The 24,407-nt window shown below is 39.6% G+C and overlaps 1 protein-coding gene across 6 annotated transcripts in view; it reads left to right on the forward strand.

Annotated features, from left to right (window-relative positions):
* LOC117429104 (GRAM domain-containing protein 2A-like) overlaps positions 1–24,407 on the forward strand; it is a 41,706-nt gene that overhangs the window by 6,044 nt on the left and 11,255 nt on the right. The window contains exons 2-7 of one of the 6 annotated variants that reach the window (XM_058998506.1): positions 341–482; positions 2,084–2,228; positions 13,912–14,025; positions 21,980–22,037; positions 22,579–22,684; positions 23,406–23,509. In XM_058998506.1, coding sequence (XP_058854489.1) covers positions 2,110–2,228; positions 13,912–14,025; positions 21,980–22,037; positions 22,579–22,684; positions 23,406–23,509 — 501 coding nt within the window. In that variant the 5' untranslated portion in view covers positions 341–482; positions 2,084–2,109. Of the gene's footprint in view, positions 1–291; positions 483–2,083; positions 2,229–12,127; positions 12,237–13,911; positions 14,026–21,979; positions 22,038–22,578; positions 22,685–23,405; positions 23,510–24,407 lie in introns of those variants that run through there. The other 5 variants (XM_058998507.1, XM_058998508.1, XM_058998509.1 and 2 more) reach the window with 5 other exon arrangements.

The following is a 24,407-nucleotide window of genomic DNA, read 5'->3' on the forward strand; positions in this document are numbered from 1 at the left end:
TATTCGGGAAAACACAGACATTCAAGAGTTTGTTTAGCATAAGGTCGGTATTGAGAAAAAATATCAGTGCAAAACAAATACATTGTATTAAGTGATATCATTTTAATATATACCACAGTGTATGCCTATTTATATTTGGCATATTGTTCACACGTGCTTTGGGAAATGTGAACACACACTGTGCGTGCATTTCTAGCAGTCTGATACTAACATACCTTAAAAATGCCGCGTTTGTGACGCCACCTCCCGGTCAAATCCGTTTGCACGGTGACCCTAAAACTCCTCCTCGCAGTGTCTGCCTGGATGTGTTGACAGCTCTCGAATTCCAAATCCTTTCCAGCTCCAACTGGCTGGCTGTGACTGGCTGGTTGGCTGAATCTCCGCGAGAATGGTTCTGCACTCCTGCCGTCTCCCTCTGTGCAATCCCGGGAAGAAATGACAGCGCCGGGAAAAGGCGAAGACGCTCGTTCTGTGCATTGAAGGTACTGTATCAAAAGTATATACCAGTTATTTAACTCGCTTCAGCTAAGAAGACGCCGTTCTGTTTTGTTCTGTCTCTCTCTGTTACAAATGGATGGATTCACGGCGTGTGCAGCTTTGCACAGTGTAGACATACTTATTTCATTTGCAACTTGACAGGCTGTTATAAAATATTTTTGCATTTTTATCCTGTCCCCTATAAACCAAAAATGAATACCGTAGAGAGAGGGGGGGGGCGCTCTGCATACGTGTCACGAGATTAATATTACATAATACAGACAATAAATAATACAAATAGTAGAAAACACCATTACTACGAGAAACTTCAGATTTATATCGCACATACAAGAAGTGCCATCGTTTAATACTGCTTCTTTTTGAGATTACGGAACCAGTCGCATATCTGCACTATCCTGTTACTTTTTTTAGATGGGTAGAGACGCGGTTTCACATATAAAGAGGTTTTGTTTACTGTGTTTTGCAAATGATTTTGTCGCAGCAGGAAGAGCTGTTGAATAGAGCCTTTGAATAGCGAGTCATCGCCCTTCCAAAAACATAACGCACATAGTATGTTGGGCATTACGGTTTAACTTTTTTTTTAATGCAAACATACTTTAGATACTTATTTCTAGTAGACAAACATTATTATTATTATTATTATTATTATTATTATTATTATTATTATTGTTATTATTATTATTATTATTATGTAATTGGTGTGTACTAAATAATTATCTACAACTTCTTCTTCTTATTGTTATTATTATTATTGTGTTTACTAAGTACACAGTTATTTATAAAGCTCTTCTTGGCAAAATCACAAACTACCTTAAATACATTTTCAATTACCTCTAGTAGTACCTATAATGTTAGATCTCAGACTGTTCTAAGTTTCACAGTTTATACAGAATTTTGGGAAAAAGGCATTCAAGTTGTCTTGCTCTGTGGTCTTGGAATAAACATAAAGATGCTCTGAAACTCGGTGTTTTAATATCGCTTAAGGAGTTTAAACCAAAACAATGGACATTATGTAGCTGAGACGTGTGTTTGTTTTGGCAGATGCTCCTACATTAGTCTTGTACTGTAATTCAACTTGTTTGTATTGGTTGTGTTTATATGAATTTCTGTGTTTTGTATGATATTCCACCTCCTTGACCAGATCTCCCTTGAAAAAATACATTTTAATCTCAATGGGACTTTGCTGGTTAAAAAAACAATAAATAAATTAACACCAATAAAGCACGATGGCAGTACCCAGTAATAAACTGTCCATATCATTTTACAGTAAATACAGGCTTGACTTTCATTTTTTTCTTGTCAGCACAATGACGTTTGTCAAGCTTCAAGCCAGTGCTGGCCATTGCTGAAACTTTTATCTGGGGCTTGTCTCTGGAAGGGCCAGCAATTTCCAACTGACCACTGTACTGTATCACTGCAACACATTCACGAGTCTCCAGTTTCTTGCCTATGGAGTACTGCAGATACACAATCATGATGTTAAGATATACACTGCTCTGTGGAATATTTACACTGTGAACCAGCAGTTTGAAAACAACTATGTTAAAAACCAGCAATCTACTTTAAGTAACCTGTTTTATTTCAGAGACACACAACTCGCAGGCTCACAGTATGCTGCAAAGGATGTTTCATGTTAAATATTCCTTAAGGTTGTCTCTGGGATCAAACGCCTGCCTCCCAAGAACTGATACAACAAACAAACCTGAAGGGGACTTGCTAGACATTTCCTGGTAAATTGTGGTTTACATTTTCCATCAGTCCATTTCCTGACACATTCTGTGTGTATGGTTGTATGTATTTTATCTATTTATTTATAGACACCATATCTCTTAAGGGAGTTGGTGCTTTGTAGCTATTTTTAAATTTCCCTTTAAATCCAATTCTGAATAAAACATTGTTTACAGTACACATTTGTTAAGCTAATGCAAACTAATAAAACATTTGGAAGTTTACCTAAACTAATATTAGGTAGTCCAAGGTCAGTGCTAATCAGGGTCTGTGAAACTACAGGTTTGTGTTTAAAGTCTTAGTTAAAGACTTTCACTAAGGCTTAAAACATTTTTCTTTTCTTTGGTTCCAGTGATGTCTTATACTTTAACATACATATACATAAAACTAACTTTTATGTAGTGTATATTAAGTATAAGACATGACCAGAGAGAAAGTTTAAAAGATTCATTTGTTTTTGTACTTTTTTCAGTACAGTATTGTGTTTTGTTATGCCATTAGGATTCCAATAGACACCTTTTTATGATGTATTGTGCTTTTGTGAAACAGTATCTGTTACTTAAAAATGTCTAGTTGACATTTAATGGAAAAAGACACTCCATAGCTCAGCTTACACTAAGAGGAGAGATATGTAGTACAGATTACCTGTGTTACCTGTGAATTATATAACATTTTGCCTCAGTTTCTTTATTTTTCTGTTTGTCTCCTATGTGTTAAAACCTTGAAGTAATATCTCAACATGAAATTAAATACCACCATATTTCCTTTCATTTGGTTAATGTATCTGAAACAAAACTATAAGGGGGAGTGAGAAAATATTAGATATGTTCTTTGTTTTGTGGTATCATTCATTACTAAACACCCAACCCAATTGAGCACAGAGAAAGGGGTCTTTATACAGTGGCAAAATGTGCTTATAAATAGATCAAGGAATCAAATTCACTAAAATGGAAAGACGAAAACAAAGCAGAAACCGTGGGCTTTTAATGGTGAGAATAAGTAGGGCAAGTATGACCACATTATTGTGCATCCCTGTTCTCCGAAGCGTGTGCCGTCAGCCGACCGCTTTTCTTCACACTGCAGAATCACCTCAGAGCTACAGCGTCAGAGGACAACGCAGCTCTGGGCATCTTACAGGCAAGCCCGCAGGCCCCCGGTGAGACTACAGGGGTCACTGGTGCGCGGTGAGCCGAGGACACCCTGGCTGACCTAAGCCCTCCCTCCCCGGGCGGCGCTCGGCCAATTGTGCGCCGCCCCCTGGTACCTCCTGTCTAAGGTCGGCAATAGAATAGCCTGGACTCGAACCGGCGACCTCCAGGCTATAACAAAACATGTATACAGGCTTTTTTTATTATTTATTATTTGTTCTGCGGTTGCATTTAATGAATGTTTCTGCAGGTACTGCTACTTTGTATATGATGTAGAATACGTTTTTTGTAAACATCTAACACTAGTACGTACTCTTTCAAAGAAACCTGTTATGATTTTGAATGTGCGGTTCTTAAGGAAGGTATTATTGTCATTGCTTGTGCCCCGGCACCTCTTTCTTTACAAATTAAGCACTGGTCAGAACTAATGACTCGAAGTGACTCGAGCCAGATTGGTGACTCAACTTGACTCGAGCAGTTTAGTTACTCGACAGAGTAGATTGGGTCATAACCGGGGCAGGTACAGAACCAACAGTGATTGTCCATGTAGGGACAAATAACATACGTGAGAGGAGGTCAGAGGTACTGAAAGAGAGGCTCACTGAACTCGCTGCCAGGCTTAAAGAGAAAAGAAGTCAAGTAATCTTCTCTGGGGTGCTTCCAGGTTAGAGAGCAAGGAAGGAGAGGCTTAGCAGAATGATTGGTTTAAATATATGGTTAGAGAATGAATGCAGAAGGGAGGGTTTGGGGTTCATAGATAACTAGAGCACCTTTTGGGGGGGGAAGCAAGCTTTACAATAAAGCTGGCTTACACCTCAATGATATTCTGGCATGGAGCACAGAAAGAACGCTTATAAAGAGCAGAAAGGATTTAAACTAGGCATGGGGGTGGGTGGGAACCAAAATCATATTCTACTTGGGGCTAAAGGTCTAAATCACCTAGAAAGAACAATGAAATGCTTGTGACTAAATGCCAGAGGCAGGGCAGCAGTATGGAGTAGTGGTTAGGGCTCTGGACTCTTGACTGGAGGGTCGTGGGTTCAATCCCCGGTGGGGACACTGCTGCTGTACCTTTGAGCAAGGTACTTTACCTACATTGCTCCAGTAAAAACCCAACTGTATAAATGGGTAATTGTATGTAAAAATAATGTGATATCTTGTAACATTGTAAGTCGCACTGGATAAGGGCGTCTGCTAAGAAATTAATAATAATAATAATTAGAAATACATGCACACAAGTCAACATAAAAGTATGACGTTGTTGGAATCAAAACGTTTTTTTTCTACTGGGGTATGTTACAGACCCCCAGGTCGGAATAGAAACGATAGAACGTTATAATCAGGGATGATTTCAATGCTCCCAATATAAACTGGGAAAATCCAGTGGGGTGTGATACAGTACAACCTGAACTGATTGATGCAGTAAATGATTGCTTCCTGACCCAGTGTGTCAAAAACACAACAAGGGACAGAGCAATTCAATTTCTATGGAATCAGGTGAGGTTCCTGAGGACTGGAAGGTTGCAAACGTTCTGCCAATATTTTAAAAGGGTGTTTTGTGAAAAAATGAGTTTCCTGTGCATTGCCTCAATAATACATCCTGAAAGCACATGTGTTGAAAAAGTGGGGTGCCGATTCAGCTTGCAAGCTGCAGAATTGACAAAGCTAGGTTTTTCTCCGACTCTGAAAACCTGAGAAGGAAAATGCAATACATTTAGGCTTTGTAGACTGCTTCGAGAGCCAAGCAGAAAGAGTGACTGTGTTCCTCCCACTTGACCCAAGCTGGAACTAGGCCTCCAGAAGTGAAAGGCTGCTGTGTTCTAACCCATTGCTCATCTAACACAATTTCCTAGGAATTGAGGAAAGATGATTTGATAAATAAGTTGTAGCTTGTAACTGATGGTAAATTCTTTGGACATACTTAGCTATGAACATAGAGTGCTTCGTGTCAGCTGTGATGTGATGTTAGTTTATATAACCATTTAAAGTGATCTTTTTCTGGAACCAGTAGTATTTTTCCCTGGTTTTATCAGCGTCAATAAGGCTGTGAAGTGAAAACGTCTGGCACAGTGAGCCAGTCTGTAATTGTATGCCTAATAAGTACCTTTCTGTATTCAGCAGAACTGTATGCACTGTTACCTCACCCCTTTAAACCCATGTTTGTTCCACAGTTTGCTCAAGCTCAGTGAGTCAAAGGGCCATTCTGTGAGAATGTAACAACTGTTACATTGGATATGTTCTCAGTGTTTACTGACCACCGGCAAGCTCAGTGTTACTCAGACACAGTAGTAAGTGCTATAGTGAATGAATACATTATACTGAGGAACTGCATTATAATTAATTCAATAATTATGTGGACTGTTACAGCCTTAAAGTGGTTATAGCTAACTTAATTCCATCAGTCTTACCCGTTGTGCATTTTAAAAACGATATCCGACATTGTATTTTAAAGAAAGCTCAGGTTCCATCACTTATTTTCAGATTTTCCACCTTAAGAGTGTCCACACCCCTTTCCAGTAACCAAGCTGATGTTCCCCTTTAATGACTGAGATGCTTTTCAGCCACTATAGTGACCTGCTTTGACCCCATAGACACTATCTTGGAAGTGAAACTAAGGCAAGCAAACTGTGAATTTTCTTTAACCACATATAATTAGGGCTTCTGATTTTCGGTTTTAACTGATAAAATTTCGATTGGAGGATTGTAACACTCTCACAAGATTTAAAGCTATATTACAGTACTAGTAGTATTGACACGCTTGTGGAATTTCAAACAGAATTGCAAATTGTGGCGAAATGTAAAAAAAAAAAAAAATGCCTAAACACACAAAACTCCCAGAAGAATGTGCCCGTGACCATAAGGATTTTGTTGTGGAAGACAGCAAAGGAAAGAAGGTACATGAAGTGTGCAAGTACTGTCGAGTTACTATACATATAGTGAGAGAAAAAAACTAAAGTAACCGAAAACAATAATTTCATACAGCTACAGCGAAAAATGAAATTGAAATTGAAAATGAAAATACATGTTTGCTATAATATATTAGTATTGGCACAGGGGTTCCATAGAGTCTTTAATGTCAGCATCTGTCTTCTGAAGGAGATTCACAATTCAGGTACTCACCAGGCCACCAGGAGGAGGTCATGGTTGTGTTTTAGCTTGTCTACATTTTAAGGTACCCAATTGTTTTTACATTACATTTTGGCCAGTCTTGTATGGGCTACTGCAGTTGTGACTTTATCCCACCCCCCAACACAACAAACACTTCCAGTAGGATTCTCCTCAGCCAAGATCAGGAACTTGGCACAGCCAGGTCTGCGCTCTCCTGACAGAGTAACTCCTGATGCTCAACACTGGGTTGTGTCTGTGCCCACTGTATTTCTAATAAGCTAAAGCTTCCTTATAAGTCAAAGCACCAGAGCAAAGAGAGGGCTTTGAAAACTTTTCTCCACACTAAGAATATTCACGCATCAAAGTCTGACGAATGCAGCGGACGTTTATTTCTAGATTTTTACTAGATAGATTACATCTCCAGCAGAAGCTCATGAAAAACAGTTATTATTCATTAAGATAAAAGCTTTGTGATAAAGTTGTTTGCTTCCTTTTAAAGTTCATGGATATTGTGCAATGACCTATCAGTCCTAATTTGGGAAATGCTGGTTTAAAGTAAATTGTGTGTCTTGGGCACCTCTTTCCGGTAGTAAATCTGCATAACTTCATACAGCAGCCGACTCCATTTAACACCAAATACAAAACTACCAGCTAAAACTGTTTTGAATTGGGGCTGTCTCAGCCCATGCTGGGATTGCAGGATGTCAGAAATCAAGGCGGACAGTCCGAAGAGAAGGACTCTGATGGTAAACCTGAACTGGCAGCCAAAAAACATGTCGGGTGAACATAAATTAATATAACTATTAGGGAAATATTGGAAGCTGGAGAAATGTTGTATAAATGGGGGAATGCAGCATTAGGACTTCAGTGTCCTTGAAAATAATTTGGTTTTAGCAGTACTGTATATTAATCTAGTAGTACAGTTTTTTTTTTTTTTAAATCCCTTGCACAAAGGTCAAGTGTGTTGATAAGCCTCTGAATCCGTCTGAAGCCAGTCATTGCAGTGACATTTATAACAAGTGCCTTGGCATGTGAATAGGATCTCAAACTCTGATGAACTTTACCAGGAATGAGATGATAATCTTGTTTTTCTGGTTGCTGGTACCCTAAAAGATCACTGTGACAAGCTTTCAATGTTACTGTGCAGTTGTTCAATATGACCGTCTACTAACATCCAGTGCACTGGAATTTGAGAGTTCTGTTCAGCACTCTGATTGGCTGAGACCCAAGAGTTGCCCGGTGCATCCAATCACAATACAACCAGCACCCATCTATAGCCAATCATATCAGTGCTTACGTAACAGGCATACAGGATACACATGGCGGTAGTCAGGGAAATCGCTCTGAAATCAATTGTACCTGCTTTGAAAAACTACTTAATAGCAAGTTTATGAGAGGGGCAATACTTTATGGCATTGTTGGCTATGGTAAAATCACAATGTTTATGGGGATGTATATCTGGTTAAAAATGTACACAACCATGTAGGATCCTGAATCTTACCTGCATTAATTAAAAATCAACTGAAGACCTGCAGCCTCAGGTGGGACCTGTTACAGGTTGGTTAACTCCTGTAATAACTTGTCAGTTCCGAGCAGGCTTAAGGACAAACTAAAGGTCATAAGCTTCATCTTGAATTAAGATCATCAGGTAGAGCATTCCATGAGCTGGGTGCAAGACCATCTGATTTACCCTGAGGGACAGTGAAAGTAAAGCTGTTCTCCCATCTTAAGGAATATGCTGAAAATCAGGAAAGATTTTGTGGAAAATGACCATTTCTGATTTTATATATCAGAACCAACCAGTGATACCTTGTTCTTACAGTCAAACAAATCCAAGATGAATAGATTGGCTCACTATGATTTCATTTGTGGTATTGGCCTTACAGCTGCTATTGTGGCTTCACACTGACAAAGGGCCCTGTATTGTATAATTGTTCCCTGTTCAGATATTCCAAACTGAGTGAATACACACAATCTCTTCCACCTTGTTTAACTACCCCCTTCTTTAGAAGTTATTTTGCTTGTATTTTATACTTCATTTTATATGTAGCTCTTTCAAAGACAACGCTATTGATAACAAGTTCCTGTTGCTTCCTTGTAACTAATCACTTCAAGTCTTCTTCCACACTCACAGTTGTCTAGCAGCAGTCACCCTATGTGACCTGAAGCAAAGGTATCTGGATGCTGCAGTTTATCTAGTCTTTCAAATATTTGCATATGGTGATTTTATTGAAAACAGCAAAACAAGGAAAGAACCGAAAGATTGTAGGCACAATAAAAAAGGGGACCATTAAAAATGGCCATGAACCTAACAAGAGGTAAGAAAATGGATTTTAAAGCATTTGATTTCTTTTTAAAAGTGATTGACTGATTGATAAAAGTTGACTGCTTTAATGAACCACACAATGCCAGGGATTCCATATGTGTGTGTGCTGTGTCTGTCGCTGGTGCTTCCAGATTTATGTCTAAATCCTAAGGTGCTTTTCTGTATAAAAGCAAAACACATGACATGTTTTGCATGCCCAGTTAGATATTCTCACCTACAAACAATTAGACCCATGAAATGTGAAAACTGAGCTGCAGTAACTTTGGAAATATTGGAAGTTTGCAGTCTTTGGCTGTTGCAGGTCAGGGATGATGCAATGTAAAGCAACATATGTTTATGATTTTAAACCTAGGTTCCCTAGGTGTTGCTAGTGTATGTGTGACATGCTTGTCCCAATTTTAGAGACTTGACAACACGCCATGAAACTGCATTTCTATAACTGACATGACATTGCTACTGATTACAAATGCTGTACTTCCTTTCATTCAAATGGACACAAAGATTTGACGTGGCTCATTTCCATGTATGCTGATGAATTTTCCACCAGCAGTAACCAGTGGTGGCTCAGCAGAGGAGGCACTGCCTGCTTGAGAATTTAAAATTAAACACACTTATTTATTTATTTCTATGTAATATGCAGCAATAAATAAATAGCCATCAGATCCATATTTTCCACTCCGTCATCGCTGTATGTTCGGAGGAAGCAGAGGTGCTATTAGCCAGTCATATTCTCCCATTTCTTCAGATGGCCTGCATGGAACGCTGAGCAAAGCTGCCTGTTTTAGCCACGCACCGGTCGTAGGCCCTCCCAAATTGATGACCTTGGATGCTAATACTGACGAGAGTGAAGGGAACGTTAATTTACATTTTAATACATTTAATACAGCTGCTGAGTAATGTACCTTGCTCCAGAACTAAAGTTTAGCTGAATTGTTTCCTTTTTTTTATTAAAGGTTTCATACAGTATGTACAGAGCGTTATATCATTATTTTGTTTGTCATTTATTTAAGTTTTGCAAATTAAGTCAACAGGATGTCCTTAATTTGTGTCTGCCTTTATGCAAAGTATGTTAGCGATGTGGTCTTGAAATCTAAACGCTATATAAATGTTGTATACAGTGCATTTTTAAACATACGCTGGCAGGGATAAACTGTTTTCTTTTCTCTGCTGGTAAGTGGAGAAAATGCATTTAACAGCCTTGAGTACATCCTTAAGCCTTGAGATTTTGCACATACAGCGGAGGCACCCGTTGTTACGTCCATCGTATGAATATGAATCTCATGCATTGTGTTACATAATGTATCGTCCTACGTGTTGTATCGTTACATTAGTGCCTTGTTCTAGCCCTGCTGTGGATGTAGTGACCTACGTTTGTCTGATGCAGATACCGTCATGTTGGTTTCCATGATGGGAGATTACTGATCTGGTTAGGTAATGTGCTCTCTGAATCACTGCTGTATTCTTTCTGATCCCATCAGTTGTCAGAAGCTCATTAAATCATGTTGGGTTTCCCATGAAATACAATTACTACATTCTTCTATAGCTCACTATTCTGTGCTCTCTGGCTTGGAACAAACAGGAGTTTTAAAGTGGTTCTAGCCAATGCAGTTATTCCTACCTGCTGTGCAGCTGTATTCACTATGTAGGGCTCGACTGCAGTTTTCATAGAAGCACATGTTATAGCACACATATTTCTTGTATAGATTTTGCTCTTGCTAAAAAACAACCCATTGAACTGTATTTTTTGTATTGTACAACACGGAACACGCATTGCTTAAAACATGTTTGTTTATTTCTGTTGTGGGTAATGCACATTTTTATTTTAAAAGCATTGCAAAAAAAAATACACATGTATATAGATTTTATTAAGATGCCTTTACACATACAGCAGGATAATTCCACATGCAGGTGATGCACATTCTGTAGCTATGTTTTATGCAATGCATTATGGTTTCAGGCTTTCATTGAAACCTTAATTAGGACTTTCATAGATTATGCAAAAGGTGTGCTGTTCAGAGCTGTTATTACATAGTATGTATACATTTACATGTCTTATTTTCCCAATGTAAATCACTTGACACAGATTTGACAGTCAGCCACTGTTTGCTCTGTAAACTGAAACATGCCATTAACAATGATGTGGGTTAATGGAAATTTCTATTGAACACCTTTTAGATCCAGCCTTAGATCTGTCCATTGTACTGTAAAAGAACATGCATTTTTATTAGAGTAAGTAATGTCAAAACATATCCTGATGAAGCAGCTCATAAAAATGGCCCTGCATACTTTGATCAAAATCAAACATAATATTCAGTAACTCAGGGAGTCAGTTTAATACATTTTAGACTAGTAGTTCTGAAGATCTGGCCTTCATTAGCCCAGAACATTGTGAAACCCCCATTAACTTGTGCTGAGGAATGCACTATTGAAGTTACATTGACGTGGCTCTCAAATTATAGCGGAAAGTGTAAGACAGTTCATACACTTCCACTGTGTCCTTGTTTCTAGGGATATTCTTCATAGTTGACTTTGAATACAATTTGAATTTTTGGTACTACAGTACAGATGAATATTATATCTAATGCTACAGTTTGCATTAGCAAAGCTAAAGACAGTAATTCTTATTAAATGCATGTTTAATTAGCATTTGAAGTTCCACATTTGAGACGTTGATGATGGAAAAATGACACATAGCATTGTACAAAGCACAGCACAACATGGTCTGAAGCAATGAATTACAGCTGACTTTCCAGTTTGTTTATAAGCTGTCTTGCTACTTAGGCAACTAAAGCTGTTGCAGCATAAGGTTAAGAGCATCCTCTGTGAGGGCTGAGGGAAGCCAAACAAAAATGTGAACAAATGAAAAAAGGCCTCCTACTTTCCATACTGTTTACAGGAAATACCTACATGTTTGATGTTGTATCCATTGTTTATACGGAACGTCATTTCTGAAATACATAAAAACTATTTTTAAACCGTATGGTGTACTGCATCTTTAAGAACACTGTATATGCTTGTATGGCAGTTTGTATTGTGCCTCAGCTCTAAATCTGTTTTTGAATGCAGATACTGTATGTAAATAAAATAACCAGCTGGAAAACCATCTCTTCTGATGGAGTAGTACTAATACAGTGAAAGAGAAATGGTGCATTGTGTCTTTAAAAGTCTTGGAACCAAGTAACTGGATTAAGGTAATTGGATTTGTAGCTGTCTTGTGACTTGTGGATGTTGTCTAATAGTTGTGAGGATAAATCCCTAAACAGCTGAAGGTCTGAAGGATGTTTGTTAACCTTCAGAACAGAGACTGACAACCACAGAGCAGCGTGTGTGCGTGCGCATGCTTCTCTAGTATGTGCTCTGCATGCCACTCATTGACACATTGAAGATTTTGCTTTGAGAGTGAGAGCCAGGAGTTGTCAATGCCAGTAGTAAGTCTTTTACTGTACGCTTGTTACTTTGATTAATAATACGGATTCTGAGAGAACGCGAGTATAGTAGATCCTCAAGGGGCAAGCAGTGCTAGGAAGGGGCGAAACTTGCTGGACCAACCAGCCTCTACTTGTTCCCAAACTTTCCGTCGTTATATACAGAATTTTGCTACTATGTCATACCAAGAGCTTGCAGTTCTCATGTGGATAGGAATACCTGGGTAATGTGTGTTTACTGGAGCTGTCACCTGTGTGTGTTTTGTGTTTGTTTGCACGCCTATGTTATTTGTGTTTGTATCTGTGTGTGTGTGTTACTGGAGTCTAATAAACAGGGATCAGCCTTGGCTTTGGGGGTTAAATCATTTCAACTGTGGCGGATGTAAATAAGGCTGCTCTGAAACCTTGTAAGCAGCTTTAACACAGGCCTCTTTTCAGTGTTTTGATTGTATTTAATGAGGTCAGTAAGGGGAGCAGATAAATATCCTGTAGAGGAAAACATCATCTGGATTTATCTAGAATTTATGGCTGTACGTATGAACCTTATCTCACGCTTTACATTTCCATACATCAACAAAACCCTTTCAATTGTGATTGAAACTTGGGGATTTGTCCACATGTTTGCATACATCAGGAAAACGGCTTTTCGAATTGTGATGAAACTTGGTCTTGACATTCTTTAGCATATGCTATTGGAAGCGTCAGATTGCAGGGATGTATAGATTTCATGTACTGCATCTTGAAAACACAAGCGGTTATTCCATATTCTTATTCTGTACTGTTCTGTACTGTTGGTGTGGTCATCAGCATTTTCATCATACCCTAATTTTGAATTTACAGTTGTGGTGGGGGATGTATGTTACTCTGGTTTCATTGATGGAAGAAAATGTGCACAAACTATAATATGTCAGTCAATCCTCATCTATTGCTTGTATTGTAACACTTGAAATGTATTTGCTTACGATTGTAAGTCGCCCTGGATAAGGGCGTCTGCTAAGAAATAAATAATAATAATAATAATAATGCTGGGTCCCTTTTGTGTTTAGACTTGACTGTCTGAGAAACCTTAAAACTGACTGATCTGATCATCCTCTGCATTCAGCTATCTGGAAATGGGAAGGGAACAAGGATTGTAACCCACATTGCTTAATTCTCAATGGAAGTATAAAGACGACTGAGATGCTCTCATCATTAGATCACTGTACCAACGTTTGAGACAAAACATATCTAAATATCAGAAGTAATTACTGCAGCTTATCAAGCCTGTGTAATTCCTGCTGACATTTACCCCTGTAAGGGTTTAGCTGATCCCCATGTTTGTCATATACTATAAAATACAGCATCTGAGCTGAAATAATTGTATGCTATTTTTTACAATTTGAAACAAAAACAGCTAACTAGAAAACTGGCTAACTTTTACAATGCTTAAACGCCAAGCAGTTAACACCAATCCTTACAGGAAGCCACAGCTAGACCACGTATGCCAGTGTTTTTACATGCTGGACTGCAGGCAGTGTGCTTTTGAAAGCAGCGCTGTATCTTTTTCCATTGTACTTGATTTGTTCATGTCGTTATTGTTACTACGATTATATTTCTGTCCCGCACTGCAAACAGCATACTGCGTCCCAAAGGGGCCCCGCTTTTCTGCTGTTATTGAAGGTTTTTTTTTTTTTTTAAGGTTGAAGATAATGGCTGACAGCCAGGATCCCGGTGAGGTCCTCAGCCTCTTGTCCACTGCAGGCCAGACAGAAAGTCCCAAGGAGGAAGAGAGCCAGAGCTCGCTGCACTGCAGGTAATGTCTTGGTTCGTTACCCCGCAACAGGGATGCATCATAGTCACAGGGACTATGGAGGCTGTCTGACTGTCTTTCATTTGAGTTTTGCATATATTAGTGAACCGCTTGTCCAATGTGTGACTAAACTTGCGAAGGACCTTGTTAAGCACATCCAGTGTATCATAATCTTGGAGTATATGGCCCCCTGTTTTTCTGTCTCTCTCTGTCTGTATGTCACACTAGGTTATCAGTGCTTATTGAATTATGATCACAATTGATCTGACCATACCACAACCTGTTGCCAGTATCGGAATCTGGGTATACATGAAGTCAGTGACCTGCTTGTTTTGCTATGTGAATTCCAGAATATTGCTTAGTGAGGCCTGTCATGGTTTGAGTGGTGCGTGTGGTTGGGGGGACGTCAGACCAGGAAATGAAACAACAACACTGAACCGTACGGGGCTAAACTGAACGCAAAAGCGCTCAGCTTTTTATTAAACAAAAATAAACAAACCATACAACCACAAAGTAAAGGGCACACTGGCCAAACCAAAATGAACACTTAACAATTATAATTGTTTTAAACAACGAGTACCTTGTTCACTGGTTGGTAGCATTCGCTCTTTCTCTCCTTAACACTCTCACAACCTGGAGTGGGTCTTTTAATATTTGTGGCTGGAGCCTTAATTACCTATTTAAACAATTACCTTATTAAGGCTCCAGCCACATTCCCACAGGCTTTATTGGGATGGGGATTTAACCCCATCCCCGCCAGCTACCCTTTGAGACCGGCTTTTTCACCGGTCTCAAAGAACAAACAACAACGTTGGACGGCTTTCGTCCGTCCGCACAAAAATACAATTATAATAATAGTAATGATGATAATAATAATACAACACAAATAATAATAATACATAAATAATAAAAGGGGCCAGCACTTTGCCACTGGACTCATCTTCAGTTCTATCCATGAGAAAGTGACGTGTTGTAGGGCAGACTGTGCAACAACAATACAAAATAACACAAAACAAGGGGCTCCCGAGTGGCGCATCCAGTAAAGGCGCTCCGCGCGGAGTGCAGGATGTGCTCTATAGCCTGGAAATCGCAGGTTCGAATCCAGGCTACGTCACAGCCAACCGGGAGTTCCTAGGGGACGACGCACAATTGGCTGAGCGCTGCCCCGGTAGGGAGGGCTTAGGTCAGCACGCCACGGCTCACCGCGCATCAGCGACCCCTGTGGCCGATAGGGCGCCTGTGGTTCTGCAATGGAGCCGCCAGATCTGTGTTGTCCTCCGGCACTATAGGTCTGGTGGCATTGCTGTTGATCTGCAGTGCGAAAAATGACGGCTTGGCAGGAGCACGTTTTGGAGGACGCGTGTTCCAGCCTTCGTTCCCCGAGTCGGCGGGGGGGTTGCGAGCGGTGAGCCGAGGATACAGATAATAATTGGGGAGAAAAACCGGGGTAAAAAGATTGGCGACAACTAAATTTATAATAAATAAATAAATAAATAAATAACACACAACAGCCTAAAAATCAGTTTTTCAGATTTTGCCAGGGTGCCATTTTATTCATACAACAAAGGAAGTAGCTTTGATTTAGACAGGTACTTTATCTTCTGTTACAGTTTTTTATCCTGGAAACAGTACAGATAAGTGGCCTTGAGATTTTCTCAAATGATGCATGGAAGTACAATTTGAGCTGTATAAAAACTGTGATTGCAGTTTTTAAATGTTGCACATGCCTTTCTCCACCAATTGGTTGCTATATTGACCAAGCTGCAGTAGCTGCATTGAGAATGTCATTGCATGCACTTGCATGCCATGCTCTTGTGCAGGTGTAAATAATAGGGCTCAGACACAGTGTAGCTTGACCCTGATGCATCGCACATACACATCAAAACAAAAACAAGCATGTGCTATCATTGCAGAGTTGTGGTTATCTGACTATTTATTCTGTTTCGTCTGGTGAAGAATATTATAGATCAGACGCGTACTTCTCTTTGCAAACTTTTTGTTACATTTAGAATGTTCAGGTGCCTGCCAGTTTCCAGAGTCACATAGCACACATCCCTGTGCAAGGTATACTGTATCTGACCGTATTGATGTCATTGCTGCATCCTCCAGGCTGTCTGCCAGTCTCCTTCCCAGAACCAGTGCTTGATTTTGCTGCAGAACCAGGGCTTGAAATACCCTGTTTAGGTGTATTAATGAAATGACCGGGTGCCAGGAGTTTGAACAATCAGGCCCTTGATAAATATGCTCTTACTTATAGGAGTTGTTCTTACAGCTATTGGGGAGGAACACATCAATTATACTCCTGGATTTTTATCATTTAAATAATATACTTATCTGAGGGTAGTTCTGAAACCCAGGATTGGTGGAGGGATAGTTTAAAACCCTGCAGAACTTTGACAAGTTAAATATTAAAGGTAATAATACTGAAATATGTCCGGGAGGGATTGAATAGTGCCCCAGAGCGATAAATCAATCAATTAACTTTAAATTAAGGGTCAGAAAATAAAATCCATGGCGATCAATAATCGATGAATTGATGTATCTCTAGTTTCATGTCTAATCCACTACAACGATGAAACCGAACTGCATTTACTTTGAAGTAATGAGTTTGTTATAAGAAAAACAGTGGAGAATTCCAGGCATGCCCAATAAAGCTGCAGTGTTTCAGAGAATGAGGCTGCTCATTGTTACATGGGAGGCTGGAAGTAAAGAGATATCGTGAATAAACTCATTTGCTATTTACAGCTTCTTTTGGTTCCTCTCGCCTTTTTTCTCCACTTTTATATCATTCCAACTCGATATGCTTATATCTTTTTTTTTTTTTTTTTTAACCTGCCACACAATTCACCACTGTTGTCAGTCAGTGCTGGAGAGACCCAGGCTCTGTGTTCAGGTCAGGATCGAGGTCCTGTCTCGCACTTGCAGAGCAATCAGCATGTTGCCTGCTGTTTCTATTTTTCATCAGTTTGTCTGCTAGCAGTGCAATCAGGAATCTCCTCCACACAGTTGCATGCAATGTACACTATGTTTTGAGTGTCTGGTACATATCTTGTGTTCCATTATATTCCATTGTGAGTTCTGTAGCAGTAGCCATAACAATACAACATTGTAGCTTTTAATTCTGCCCTTTATTGTAAAGCCAGCAACACTCCTTCCTTCCTCGGGACAAAGTTCCAAAGGGAAATCATTTTAAAAAGGGCATTGTGAATATCGTATGACGGATTTGTTTTTTTAGCCACTTGTTATGTTTGGAGTGAGAACAGTTTCCGTGTCTCCAGCACGCCCTCTTAAGAGCAGACTTCCTTCACAAAGGACTGAGAGCCAAATAAACAGACGTTGACGGAAGTGTGATCTTTCTGGGCAGTAGCGATTAAGTATTCCTGCTTTAAGGAAAGGGTATTAGAAACTTTTACAAGGGCATTGGTTACAAGAAGCTATTCTGCTTATTGTCATTGTAGTCCTGGCCGCTCTAAGTTTACAATTCCTAATTCAGCTTTGCAGTGTACATCACAGGTGCCGCGAGTTGAGTTTACTACGACTTAACATTTATCCATTCCCTAAGTGTTTAAAGACAAACTCAGGCACATCTACTCAAAATAATAAATGACATTATAAGTTCATATTTACAGCTCACACTGTCTCTTTGTGTTAAGTATCTGCTTGTGAGCAAGAGGGCTGCGAAGGGAGCTGATACAGAGAAGACATTTACAGCAAAGTAAGATGCAGGGATGGAAGTAGCAGTTTGACCCATTCCTGGTTTTACTACGAGCTTGATTAGCCCCAGTGTATAAGTAACAAACTCAGGTGTGTCTGATTAAACATAGCAAAAACAGGAATGGATCAAACTGCTATGTAATGGGAGTCTTATTTCCATCCCTAAGATGCATTGAAATGTTCTGAAACCATGCGAGTAGCTTTCTGATTTAATAATATTCATTACTGGCGTGAGCTGAAGTGAATTGGTGTGATTTGACATGCAAGGCTTTTGTTCTGTGTTTCACAATATACAGCTATTTTAATCTTCATAACAATGGCTTGGAATGTACTGTTTGAACTGTAATAATGATTTTTAAAAAAAACTTGAATGACAGCTTGTCATTTTCTTTATAATTGAATGTGTTCCAGAGTTTCTGGAATTACGTGAAATACCAGGAGTCTATTACAGTAGGTTACTTTCTATTGTATACAGTAATGTAAATTCAATATTAGAGCTGTCGGCAACAGGAAAAATGAATCACCATGAAATATACCTTCATATTCCCCTCCGGTTTTATACTGGTAATAACTTGCATGTCCAGACTGAGTTTCATTACAGTGAATGTACCCTGAGATTCTAATATCCTTAACAATCACAACTGGACGTTCGGTCCTCTTAGTACATGCAAACTTTTAACTGACTGACTAACAGATAGACAGACATTTTATAAAGAGCATCCTTTTTTCATATCATTTTAACCTTTAGAACCCTTAAAAATTCTATTTGTATGCATATTAGTGTGTATTTAATGTCCCGCTAACAAAATAACCTTCTCAAAAACCAAAAACATTTTTATTAAGCCCCGCACCTCAGTTAAATTACTTAACAGGACTGACTGCAGCTTATCAAAAGGTTGCGTAAAACAGGACATGTGCATAATGTGATTGGAAATGAATTAGTGACTCTGAGATTAGGGGACAGCCTTCATAACCCTCAGAGGCTCAGAATGGATTTGGAATAAACATGTGAGACTGTATGTCACCCAGGAGGAAATTAAACTCACAAACACTGGGGAGTTACATGCGCCTTCCTGCTTGCACCGTTGTCATGGGAATTCAAACAGCACTCTAGGCACTGCATGTGGATACATTGGGCAATGGGATTACAACAGCAGCATGTGTGAGCATATGAGATTAATTAATTGATCACATTCTCTTATTTATCATACATAAAAACGCTACCTTCTATACAGCTCTTTAACGTTTCCACACTTCTCTGTACCCTGAAGGTAATGTTGGTTTTCATAATAATGAATTTCTTAGTTGTCTGATATCCTGTTTCATGCTTTCTCTAACATTCTCTCTTGATGTTTCTGCTCAGATTATTATTTACCAGGCTCACTAACTATTCTAGCAAAATAACCTTTTTCAGGTCTGTGCACAGCTGTAATTTACTGACGCACAGTTTCCACGGTTACAGGAATAACAGTTGCAAACCTGTAGAGGTCAATTCTAGAAGCACTTCCCTTCAGAAATTCAGCTTTTCAGAAACAGGCCCAGTGTTTGAAAAACATCTTTTGTGAGGAAGCGTAGTAAACAACTAGAAGGGTGTTTGCCTAACACAGCAATTCACAGCGCTGTGTGCTTCCAAAGAGCTATTTACTGTAGCGCTTTTTGGGTTGTTTTGTGGGAACATCAGATACAGTATATACCAGTAACTGCGCCTGTGTAGTTTTCTCTGCATTTATGAAGCTGCACAATTTCAGGTGCACCCAACAAGACATTCAGACGTTATAAGCCTTGCAAGCTTTCACAGAAACAAGCAACAAAACGTCCAACAATAAAATATATCATAAACTGTATGTGTATTGCAGCTCACACACATACAGACCGAAGCATACCCATCAATAGAGAAATATGCAAAGCACACATAATAGGATATAATCAGGTAATCGCATATTCAGAAATCCTAGCTGATAAGTATCCCCGTAGGCTGCCCAGTTGTTGTTTCCTAGGGGGCAGAGCGAGCCCCAGGTACTGCTTGATGTTTTTTCTCATACAGCTGTTCAGAGCACACTGTAAACGAGAGGGGTATTGCTGCAGAACGAAGGCTCCCACAGGGTAGCTCACGCAGGGTAGTGCTGCGTGTGCAACTTGTAATAGACGTCATCATTATATGCTACAGGGCGATCACATGATAAGGGTGATAAGTTTAGGTACTAAAACAAAATTTATTTCATAACAATAACCTAACCCTAAACCTGAGGTTCGTGGGGTATTATGGTCACGTGGTAGCGGTGTTGAGGGTGAATGCAGCGCTATGTAAATTCCAAGTTGCGCATGCAGCGCTACCCTGTGTGATCTGCGCTGTGGGAGCCTTCGTTCTGCAGCTGTATACTCTTGCAGTAAACACTACGTTATGAAATGAGCAGTGGCGCTGGGAACACTTCAGCACCGTGAACATGTTTCAACAATCCTCATTCTCCCATGAGAATCCAGCGGGTCGGAAAATACTGTATCAATAAACCCTATGAGATTCGAGTGGGGAAAAAAAAACACATTGGAAAACAAGCCACCATTAACTGAAACAGCTTTCTGATGTGAAACAAATACTAACTAAGTGACTTACACATCATGAAGAAACATTCAGCTCCATGTTATTATATGGGTTTATTCAGCCAGGTTTAATATCTCAACACTATATGCCAAAGGGAAATTCTATGAACACGACTAAATAATGTGTACAGTCTTTTCTTGTCATATTTAACCAGAATGCTGTAAATCCTATTGACTGTGTGCCACCAATCCTGTTTAATTTAGACATCACAGGCCACCAGAAGTGGTAAGAAACATCCTCTACACTCTCCAATCATTTTTTAATTTTCCAAAGTGCTTCCCTCCCGCCTCGTCTTTGTATTCCAGTGTTTTTATATGTGCATCTAGTGAAGTTTGAGACTCTGTGAGTGCAGTAAGTTGCATTAGATATGTATATATTAATTTGCTACACAAGGTAATGGTTGAGGGGACAAGCACGTATTTACATTTACTGGATCCGAGGACGACCCAAGACCCAGTGCGTTATTTGTCAGGTTTTGTCAAACAAAACAAACCTTCAAAATTGAGACGCCATTGATCTACAAAGCATAGAGAATGTGAAAAAAATAAACAATTTTAAACAAAAGAAACAGGAGATTTGCCATCAGCAACTTTCAATGCACAATATCACAACATTCCTTGCTGACCTGGTAGTGACGATCCAGGCCCAGGAATCTCATTAAGTCAGTACCTTATATAAATACTTTACTTTCTACATGTACTTATACATATACACATACAAATTAGTTTCAAAATGCTGTTGTGAAAAAATGCTTGACAGGTGGTCTGTGGGAAAGATCCAAACCCCAAGGTGGTCCCTACATTGAAAAAAGTTGGGAACCACTGGGCTAAGACGATCTGTGTGCTTTATAATAATGGTGTGGCCAGCAGCTCAATCCAGTGTTGGCTGTTCTATAGCTGGAGTCTTTAAAAGCAAAAATATTGACCTCAGCTGTTAGCATTCATCACTTTGTTATGTAAAAATGAATTTGCATTGCAAATGTTCAGGTATGATTGTTCTGCTGGTGCACGGAATGGATGAGAGCTGTTATATTATTTTTTTAATTTAGTGTGCCCAGTTATTTTACCCCAGATTTTCTCCCCAATTTGGAAGGTCCAGCAATTCCCCACACAGCTCAGGGGATCCGTAGGTTCAGTGGGCGTCCTCCGATCCCACAGCCAAGCCAGCTTCCTCTTTTACACCCAGGAACTCGAGAGCGGATGTCAGCGGCCAACAAGTGGAAGAGTTTAATAGTTAGAAAACTACCATACAGTTGGGCACAATTTGCAGAGTCTGCTTGAGAGGAGCTAATGACAGGCGCACATGTGGCACACAGTTAGAGCACAGTGATGGGTAAATTAACTGCAGATAAAACAAAATATGTGCTGTAAGATGTAATAACAAATTACTGTACATGTAAAGTTGTTAAGACATTATTAAAAGCCCTCATGAAAGCAATGTAACACTTTAGCAGTATTAATCAAAAATGTTAAGCTGCAGATTCATCACAAACTGTCTCTTGTAGTAAATGTGCTTAATGTTTTCAGTTTGTTGTTTTCTATGCACAAAAACAGACTTACGACATGGTGTATGTATAGAGATATTGGTGAATCAGGCACAGTGATGGAATGATATCTAATGCATATTATTGCTTGTGTGTTTCAGGGTGCGTGTGGCTGGTCCTACTCCATGTGAAAATGGGAAGAAATGTTACAGAGGATCAGTGAGTCATATACCACCCTTCAAATATAGTATTGTTTACCATCGAATTAGATTTTTGAAGTTGCTTAACTACCCTGTGTATTTAACTTGATCATAGGTTAAATGTTGCAATCATTTTGTGTGATTATGAAAATGTATTCTGCATGACACATCCTTGTTGAAATGCTTGTCGTCTTGTCTGTGCTTGTATGGTTTCAAAGGAGAAAGGTTTCACATGGTGAAATGCAAAGAAAGTGGCAACACTGGATACCTGTATCTACTGAAAACTTGAAAAAAAGGCAACCCAGCAACTGTAACATTATTTTGTGATATTATCTCACAAAGGACAAGGATCTATAATATGTGAATGTTGCCTTCAAGCAGCAGCCAAAAAAAGATTTACTATCTAGTTTTACCTTTAACAGAATCACCAAGGTTATATTTATTCATTTTTGGCTGTCGCTTGTAGGCAGCATTCCCATTGTATATAGTCCTAGTCCTTTCAGGTAAAGAATGAAACAGAGCAACTGTTGTGACCCACGCCTTCCTTTCTTGTTCTTTAGACACCTGATCTGTTGTCTTCTGTCCCCGTGCAGACCGTGAACAAGTACAACACTCAGTACCACAAGCTGTTCCAGTGTCTCCCCAAGGAGGAGGTGTTGATGAAAGGTATGTGAAAGAATGAACTAAACAAACCTCTTCGGCCTTGTTTCGAGTATTTGTGCCGCTACTGCAATGTCATCAACAACAACCATGAGCAGCAGCAGAGCTTGGAGTTACGTCTTGAAGACTGATCTGCACCAGGAGAATCATTCCACCAACCAAAATCTATTTGAAATGGGAACATAAGAGGACTGTCGTCCGTTACATTTGAGCTTCTCAAACATGTATGCTCAGGGCATCCTCTTTTAATAGGGACCCCCAACAGAGATTTGAGCAACAAGGAAATCCCAAACCAGGAGAGACACTGTACTGCAGTGAAAGCATGTACTGTATATGCAGCATTGTACTGTATCGTCTCTCACTGCAAAAGTAAATGAAAATGATTCAGTGCATTAAATAGCTATGTTGGTTTACAAGAGAAGTTTCTAGAATTTACTGGGGACCCCTAGGCAACCTTTACAGACCCCCAGCAGTGCCCTTCCCCCAGTTTGACAACCACTACGTTAAATATCTCAAAGTTTTGTTTTAGTTTTTTTTCCTGAGGTGTTTTTTCTCATTGTGAGTGTTTATTGTTATGATTGAAATCCTGACCAGCCTTTTCGTCCTGCGTTGCTCATCTGATGTTAACTCTGCAAACTTGTATAAAAGCCTAGTAGGAAACTTTGACTCTTTGGAGTTCCGGGTGATCTGTGCATTCTAAACCTGTGCACATATGTTTTCTGTTTAGTGTATTCTTGTGCTCTGCTTCGAGATATACTTCTACAAGGTCGGCTCTACATCTCCAAGAACTGGCTCTGTTTCCACGCCAACCTCTTTGGGAAAGACATCAAGGTAACCTGCTGGCTGCTGGTTGGTCTGGCCTCATGTGCATTCTGTGCTTCTAAAGCCCTGCATCAGCATTGCTATTGAGACTGACATTGTCAGCTGTGCTCTTTAATGACACACCTCTTGCTTGCTGCTTCTTCTTAAGATTCACTTTGACTCTCATCTTCTGTATTACAACTCTAGTTCAAAGCAACCCTGTGCTCTCTGTATAAAGCCCTCAGGTATGTCTAATCTCCAAGTACAGCTGGTACAGCAAAGTGTAACCATTGACATGTCCCCCCTGAAACACAGCAGCAATACAAACCACATAGATCAAGTGTTTTAGTACTTCTGTCAGCTGAGGGCAGAGTGTTGCAGGGGTGTAGGTTAAGGGTTGCACTCTGGTCTCATACTTTATCTTTGAGAGCCACAGAGGTGCTTTTAAGTTTTAGGAGGTGATGACTGAAACAGACAATGATATGCAAAGTAATTTGGAACGACAGCAACCATCAATGAGTAAGGGTAAGTGAGACCTGCACCACGGGCTGTTTCAACATGTGCTTTTGTGTTCTGTAAACAACCTGTGAACCTGGGGTGGAAAGGAATCCCAAACTCTTGTTACCAAGACCCTGTTTTTCAAGCGCTGTACTTTAGGTATGAATACATCCCTTCATTATTGTTTACCCAAGTCAAGTGAGTGAATAGGTTTTATTTGTTTATTTGTGAGACGGCACACACGTCCCATCGCAAACTTTAGAGTCTGACTGCATGAGAATTTTTTTTTGGGGGGGGGTTGTAATCTATCAAGACCTGTGACCCTGGAGCTGAAACTTCCTTTGGAGAATGTTAACAATCCAGCCCAGTTAACAAAGTCAGTTTTCAGATGAAGGAGACTAGTACAGAAAAGCAGATCAACATACCTGTG

This window comes from Acipenser ruthenus, chromosome 24 (assembly GCF_902713425.1).
Source record: "Acipenser ruthenus chromosome 24, fAciRut3.2 maternal haplotype, whole genome shotgun sequence".
In the NCBI taxonomy this organism is placed as follows: domain Eukaryota; kingdom Metazoa; phylum Chordata; class Actinopteri; order Acipenseriformes; family Acipenseridae; genus Acipenser; species Acipenser ruthenus.